This window comes from Colobus angolensis, unplaced genomic scaffold (genome assembly GCF_000951035.1).
Source record: "Colobus angolensis palliatus isolate OR3802 unplaced genomic scaffold, Cang.pa_1.0 Scaffold166, whole genome shotgun sequence".
In the NCBI taxonomy this organism is placed as follows: domain Eukaryota; kingdom Metazoa; phylum Chordata; class Mammalia; order Primates; family Cercopithecidae; genus Colobus; species Colobus angolensis.
This window is the reverse complement of record NW_012114777.1, coordinates 4,309,542-4,317,090: the sequence shown is the minus strand read 5'-3', so window position 1 is coordinate 4,317,090 and position 7,549 is coordinate 4,309,542. Positions and strand designations below refer to the sequence as shown.

The 7,549-nt window shown below is 42.1% G+C and overlaps 1 protein-coding gene across 1 annotated transcript; it reads right to left on the bottom strand.

Moving 5' to 3' along the window:
- Positions 1-222: 222 nt before the first annotated feature.
- LOC105508696 (thymosin beta-10) lies at positions 223-673 on the bottom strand. The gene has a single exon (XM_011937600.1). The coding sequence runs from the start codon at positions 598-600 to the stop codon at positions 466-468; it is 135 nt and encodes a 44-aa protein (XP_011792990.1). The 5' UTR covers positions 601-673; the 3' UTR covers positions 223-465.
- Positions 674-7,549: the final 6,876 nt, after the last annotated feature.

Below are 7,549 nucleotides of genomic sequence, written 5' to 3'. Positions count from 1 at the left end.
TTTTTCAACTTTTTTGTGTATTTGAAAGTTTACATGATAGAATGTTAGGAAAAACATTAGAAGTGTGCATATAATGTTCAAAGTGAGTACTTTATCCATGATAACTCATTGATTTTGCATAAATCTTGTGATGGCTAGAGACTAGCTGTACACCAAACCAAGTCTTCTTCTTCCTGATTACACAGCTATTTTCTTTTCTTTCTTTCTTTCTTTTTTTTTTGTCACGAAGTGTGTTTTATTTTCATTATTCATACAAATAATTTTCTATAATATTCCAGGGCAAACTGGAGAATTTGGCAGTCCAATTGGGGGGATCCCTTCAGAGACCCACAGGCCGGTGGCATCGGCGCAGAGTGCCCAGGTTCACAGTGCAGCTTGTGGCCCATGTCCATCTTGCAAGTGGCTCTTCCTCCACGTCACTACTGGGGTCTCGAAGATGACAGGGGTAGGAAATCCTCCAGGATTTTAGGATATTTCACTCCTCTTCTCCTGCTCAATGGTCTCTTTGGTCGGCAGGGTGTTCTTCTCCTGTGTCTCCGTTTTCTTCAGCTTGGCCTTATCGAAGCTGGCAATTTCCCCCATGTCTGGTTTGTCTGCCATTTTCTTAAAACAATCCGTGTAGTCGGGTTCCGAGCCCGGGATCCTGGTGCTCCCACTGGGGTTGCTGCAGCAAGAGACCTACACAGTTATTTTCTAAATAGTCATATGCTTAAATGTGGTCAGGTGACTGACTCTGACCAATGGAATGGGAGTGGAAGGGATGTGCACCATTATCAGGCCTGGCCCATAAAAACCTTTCTCATCTGAGATTGGATGGAAACATAGCCTTGGATACCTTTCTTTGAAGATAGTGGAGCCATACACAGTGAATCTCTTACTCACTGAAGGGATGATGCTTGCCAATCAGAAGTATCAGTTTTGGATTTCTTGTAAAGTAGAAATAGACTTCTAGTTAAATCACAGAAGTCTGTGCTTTATTTATTATAGTAGCCTGTGCACAACTCTACATGCCAGGTCCTGTTAGTATCCTTATTTAACATATGAGGACACAATCCAGGAGTCAGGCCTCGGCTCAGCAGCAACCTTGCCATCCAAACTCAAGCAGTCTGGCTGCAAAGTCCAGGCTCCTGAGGTTTACACTATCTTGCCTCTTTCTTCCTTGCAGGCAGAGATACAAGATCATTGTTTCTCTTTTAAGCAGGTAATATAACCCTGTGACAGTGGGTAATCCTTCAAAATGCACATTTATATTCTTGCGAGCAGACTTTTCTTACTAACGGTTGAGCATGCTGGTTAGCCTCCCTTTCTGCCAGCTGGCAAGCTTCTGAGTACACAATGTCTGGCAAAAGCAGAGGAAGGCAGGAGGGAAGGAAGGCCAGGACATGAATATCAGCATCGCCCACCCTTGCAGACATTCTATCCCCCATTGCTAACTTAAATGATAAAAAAGAGGGGGTGCCCCAACCATTGCATAAAGCTCCCTGGTATATTTTCAGCAAGTGTTTCTGCTGGTCCCAAGAATTCACATCTAAATAGAGGAGACTGAGCTCTCTTCCTTATCATTCACCTCACTCTGTTTCATTAGTAGTAGTAATAGCAGAAAAGGGGGCTTATTCACCCTGGATTAATCTTTGAAATAAACCATGTGTATTGATTTACTGAACTCCTGGTCATGAAGCTGGTGCTTACAGGACCCACAATGTAAAAGAGAGAGGTCAGAAGAGGACCTCTGCTATTTCACTGAACTGAGCTCTGATGGGTTCACCACATCCTGCAAAAGATATGCCTCAAATACAGCATCCAGTCCTCCAGCATGCAGATGCAGGAAGTGGAAATTTTATATATGGAACTATTACCATGGTGTCTTTGGAACTTGTGTGAACCATCACACTCCTAATTGCCAGATGCCATGCAGCTTTGAGTTACATTTAGGAAATTATCAATGCTGCCAAATTTACATTTAAGGAGAATAGCAAGGGGCACAGCAATACCAAGTAGGCTTGCAAATCAAATGCAAAATCAAATGAAATTCAGCCACAGACGTTTTGTTTTCATATTTGTTGTGGTTTATCAGGTAGCTGAATGTGAAAATAAATCCATGCAGATTCTGTATTTTTTAATGTAGAGCTACAGGTTACAAGTCAGTCAGCTTTTGGCAACATAATGGTGTTTCTGAATATAAATTGTTAACAATCTCTGAGCATCGAGATGATCTGAAATATCTTAGATTTCAAAATAAAATCTTCAACTTTCTCAAGATGATTAATGTCAGAATAGAAATTCAACAAATTTACTCTTTAAATTGAACCTTTAGGGAAAACACTTGCACCCCCAGCCCGAGTGAACCAATTGCATTTTGTCATACTACCCTCAGCTTCTTCCATTTGTAACAGATGTCAGGGTTTGCTTTGCAAATGTTTGTCACCTGAGTCCCCAGAGACCACTACATATGCTCTTGTGTGGACCTCAGGGCTGCTCTGTACAAGAAAAAGAGTGGACCCCAGACTTTTGGCTCTGTTCTATCACATAATTTCTAAGGAGTCCGAAATTCAGTTAACTACCCAGCTTCCATATAATGTGCCTCCCTAAAATTCATGTCCACTTAGAACCTCAGAATGTAAACTTATTTAGAAACAGTGTCTTTGTGGGTGTAATCTAGTTAAGATGAAGTCACACTGGAATAGAGTGGGCCCTAACTCCAGTCCTTATAAGAAGAAAAAACAGAAACAAAGACACATGGGAGAAGGCTATGTGATGAACAGGCAGCGACTGGAGCCATGTGCCCATCGTTCAGGAAACACCAAGGAACTCAGGAAGATTCAAGGAGAAATTCTTCCTAAGAACCTTCAGAGGGAGACTGGCCCCACTGACACCTTGATTTCAGACTTCCAGTCTCCAAAACTGGGAGACAAACATTTCTGTCCTTCTAAGCCACCCAGTTCGCAGTGCTTCATTACAGCAGCCCTGAGAAACGAATACAGGAAACACTACCTGTTAAAGAGGTAGTGTTTTAAGGATTTATTCCTAAGTATTTGAAATCAGATCAATGGGAAATGCAAGATGAGTCTTTCCTTGTTTTGTTCAGCCTTCCTCTGAAAGAGAAAAAGGAACAAGTATTTTTTCTGAGGTCACAGCTACAGACACCAACCAGGCACTGCCAGCCATCTGTCATTCTCAACTATTGAGCTTTAAGGAGCAGAAGCCTTTCCATTGTAAAGAACAGATAGAGAACAAGTCCAGGGCCCCAGGGCCCCTTCTTCCAGCATGATCCTTGCTGTCTTCCAAGATGACACCTGTTAGACTCTAGATCGGAGATCATCCTCATTGATGAAAGTGTCAAAATACATAAGCATTTCTTTGCACAAAAAGTTTAGAACCAGGCTGCCGAGAGTGAGATTGGCATGCTACTTGTCACATCAATGAGCTTGTACAGGTTGTCTAGCCTTCTGAAGTCTCCATTTCATCTTTTACAAAATGGAAACAATGGCAATGCTTACCTCAGGATTATTTAGAGAGTTAAATAAGTTAAAACCTGAAAAGTGTGTAGTACAATAGTCAGCTCACAAAAGCACTTAATCAATAGTAGCTGTTATTGTCTAGGACAATCCCAAATGTTCCCGAAGGAAAAGTTCAATATAGAGATTATCATAGCCTGAGAGACATTTGATTTGCCTTCTGTTTTCAAATGCTTGCAACGTAGAAGACTGCAGTGAATCCAAGACAAGTGTTAATACATTGTCCAGATCATTCATCCAAACTGATGTAAAACCATGGAGTAAGGTAGCTATCTATCTCTGGTAAATAACCTTATGTATTCCCTTGGCACAAGCAGCTTCCATGGCTTTCTGATAACAGTGACAAGAAGATTATTTGTCCATTAGAAGAACACTTTATTCATCTGCTTTCTTGCACTGTATGAGCAGAGTGCTCTTGTCTTTTAGTCAAGACTTAGAATCAATTCGAAATGACACAGTTGATAGAGACACCACCAAGTTTTCCTCCTGTGAAACAGAAAATTCCAAGTTTATAGGTATCTGAACCAGCACTTTGTGTGGCTGATAGATGCCTTCATTATTCAGAAAACACAATTATCTTTACTGTGTGATCTGTCATTAATATTCTGACTTCTTGAATGTGATAGTTCCTAGTCTCCCACAGTGTGTTAATTCTAGAAAACAAGTTGGTCACACTTATAAGGAAGACCACTCATTCACGTATTGTGTTTCTCCATGAAAGTTGACTATTTGGCCTGTTTGGTTTCTTTGAACCCTGTATTGACTCATTTACTCAAAGCATGGAGCAAGAGAGTGAAACATCAAACTTAGATGGTATCAACATTTCATTGCTTCAAGCTTACATCCAAATTTCACATGGTCTTCAGCAAAACTACCTTCAGGAGAGCTAAGAGCCCCTCTCTGTCTCCAAGTGAGTGCTGGTCCCTGCATTCAGTGGGCACCAAGTGAGCAAAGGAGCACATCTTCATTTTGCTTATGGAGACTTCTGGTTTCTGATCTGACACAAAAGAGCTTACATGTTATCACTTACATTCTCTCAAGAAGAAAGCTTAAAAAACTGAAAATCAATGACTCTTCTTAAATTCATCAGAAAATTGAGGTGACAAGACAAATTACTGACTCAAAAGCTGGAGATAGAAAGATACAGAGAACCAGAGTGTACTGAGCAAAAGCCCCAGCTAGTACAAACACTTAAAGGGCGATGGACTAATTCCTAGAGGCTGAGAGTGGATTACTTCAGTAGAGAAAAAACCCCTCAGGGCTCAGCTGTGGTGGTGGTGGGGACACATGCATGAGTTGCAACTCCAAGAGACTACCAGATTCTCAAGGTGAAAATCAGAGAGAAAACCCTGCCTGATTTGAGCAAGGGGAAGGAAAGTAGTCATTTTGAAATACACTTGGAGCATTTCAGTCTCATTAATAGAGGTAAATCCTCAAGGAAAACTATGTTATTTCCTTAAGGAAAACTTAGACCAACTAAGATGGGTTTTACGAGAGCCTAACCAATGAGGAGGAAGGGAAACTCAAAATCTCAGCCCCCCGTTCTCCTCCTATCCCACCTAAGAGGGTGAAAAAAGCATGAGGAAGCATTTGTGAAGATTACATCCCAGGAATATAGGCCCATTAAAAGACTGAGACTAGGTTATAGAACTACAAAACATTTAAGCTTTCCCTATGCCTTACCACTGTACCAATAGAAAACTTTTATAATAAGAGAAGATTACAGCTAAAAATAACTGCAAGACTCAGATTATTTTAGAAGACATCTGTAGGGAAACCAAAGACAAGAGGGGAGTTGAAAACAAGGGCACTAGAAGAAATTTTAGCCTCGGATACCTATAGCAACAGCAAACAGTAAACACAGCCTAACTCCTTCCCAAATAAATATAAAATTGCACACTAAAGGAATATTTACCTCAGTTTCCTTTACACAGTACATCATGTCTGGCTCAAAAACACAAAAACAAAAACTCTGGGCATACTAAAACGGAAAAACACAGACTAAAGAAGCAAATCAAGCATCAGAATCAGACTCAGATGTGGCAGCAATTTTAGAATTAACAGACTAGGCATTTAAAATAATGGATTGATATGCTAAGGGCTCTCATAGCAAAAGTAGACAACAGGCAAAAGCAAATAGGAAATGTAAACAGAGAGATGGAAACTCTAAGAAAACATAACACTTAAACTTCAGAAATCAAAAACACTGTAACAGAAATGAAAGACTATCTTTGATGGTCTCATTAGTAGACTTAACACAATTAAAGAAATCAGTGAGCTTGAAGATATGTTAATAGAAACTTCCCAAATGAAATGGCAAGGAGAAAAAATAATGTGGAGGGCGTGCCCAAGATGGCCGAATAGGAACAACTCCAGCCTCCAGCTCCCAACGTGAGCGACACAGAAGACGGGTGATTTCTGCATTTTCAACAGAGGTGCCGGGTACATCTCACTAGGGCATGTTGGACAATTGGTGCTAGTCTGTGGGTGCAGCCCGACCAGCCAGAGCTGAGGCAGGGTGAGGCATCGCCTCGCCTGGGAAGTAGAAGGGGGAAGCGAATTCCTTTTCCTCACCAAAGGAAAATGAGACACGTAACACCTGGAAAATCGGGTAACTCCCACCCTAATACTGCGCTTTACCAAGGGTCTCAGCATACCGCACACCAGGAGATTATATCCCACACCTGGCCTGGAGGGTCCCACGCCCATGGAACCTCCCACATTGCTAGCACAGCAGTCTGAGATCTAACTGCAAGGCCACAGCTAGGCTGGGGGAGGGGTACCTGCCATTGCTGAGGCTTAAGTAGGTAAACAAAGCTGCAGGGAAGCTCGAATTGGGTGGAGCCCACCACAGCTCAAGGAGGCCAGCCTGCCTCTGCAGACTCCACCTCTGGGGACAGGGCATAGTTAAACAAAAAGGAGCAGAAACCTCGGCAGAGGTAAATGTCCCTGTCTGACAGCTTTGAAGAGAGCAGTGGTTCTCCCAGCACGGAGGTTGAGATCTGAGAACGGACAGACTGCCTGCTCAAGTGGGTCCCTGACCCCTGAGTTGCCTAACTGGGAAACATTCCCCACCAGGTGCAAAATGACACCTCACACTCTGCATGGCTGGGTACACCTCTGAGACAAAGCTTCCAGAGCAAGAATCAGACAACAATACTTGCTGTTCAGCAATATTCTATCTTCTGCAGCCTCCTCTGCTGATGCCCAGGCAAACAGCATCTGGAGTGGACCTCAACCAAACTCCAACAGACCTGCAGCTGAGGGTCCTGGCTGTTGAATGAAAACTAACAAACAGAAAGGATGCCCACACCAAAACCCCATCAGTACATCACCATCATCAAAGACCAAAGGCAGATAAAACCACAAAGATGGGGAAAAAGCAGTGCAGAAAAGCTGGAAATTCAAAAACTCAGAGTGCATCTCCCCCTCCAAAGGAATGCAGCTCATCACCAGCAACGGAACAAAGCTGGACAGAGAATGACTTTGATAAGCCAAGAGAAGAAGGCTTCAGTCATTCAAACTTCTCAGAGTTAAAGGAGGAACTACATAACCAGTGCAAAGAAACTAAAAACCTTGAAAAAAGACTTGATGAATGGCTAAATAGAATAACCAATGTAGAGAAGTCCTTAAAAGAACTGATAGAGATGAAAACCATAACACAAGACCTACGTGACAAATGCACAAGCTTCAGTAACCAATTCAATCTGCAGGAAGAAAGAGTATCAGCGATTGAAGATCAAATGAATGAAATGAAGCGAGAAGAGAAGTGTAGAGAAAAAAGAGTAAAAAGAAATGAACAAAGCATCCAAGAAATATGGGATTATGTGAAAAGACCAAATCTACGTCTGATTGGTCAGCCTGAAAGTGACGGGGAAAATGGAACCAAGTTGGAAAACACTCTGCAGGATATCGTCCAGGAGAACTTCCCCAATCTAGTAAGGCAGGCCAACATTCAAATTCAGGAAATACAGAGAATGCCACAAAGGTACTCCTCGAGAAGAGCAACTCAAGACACATAATTGTCAGATTCA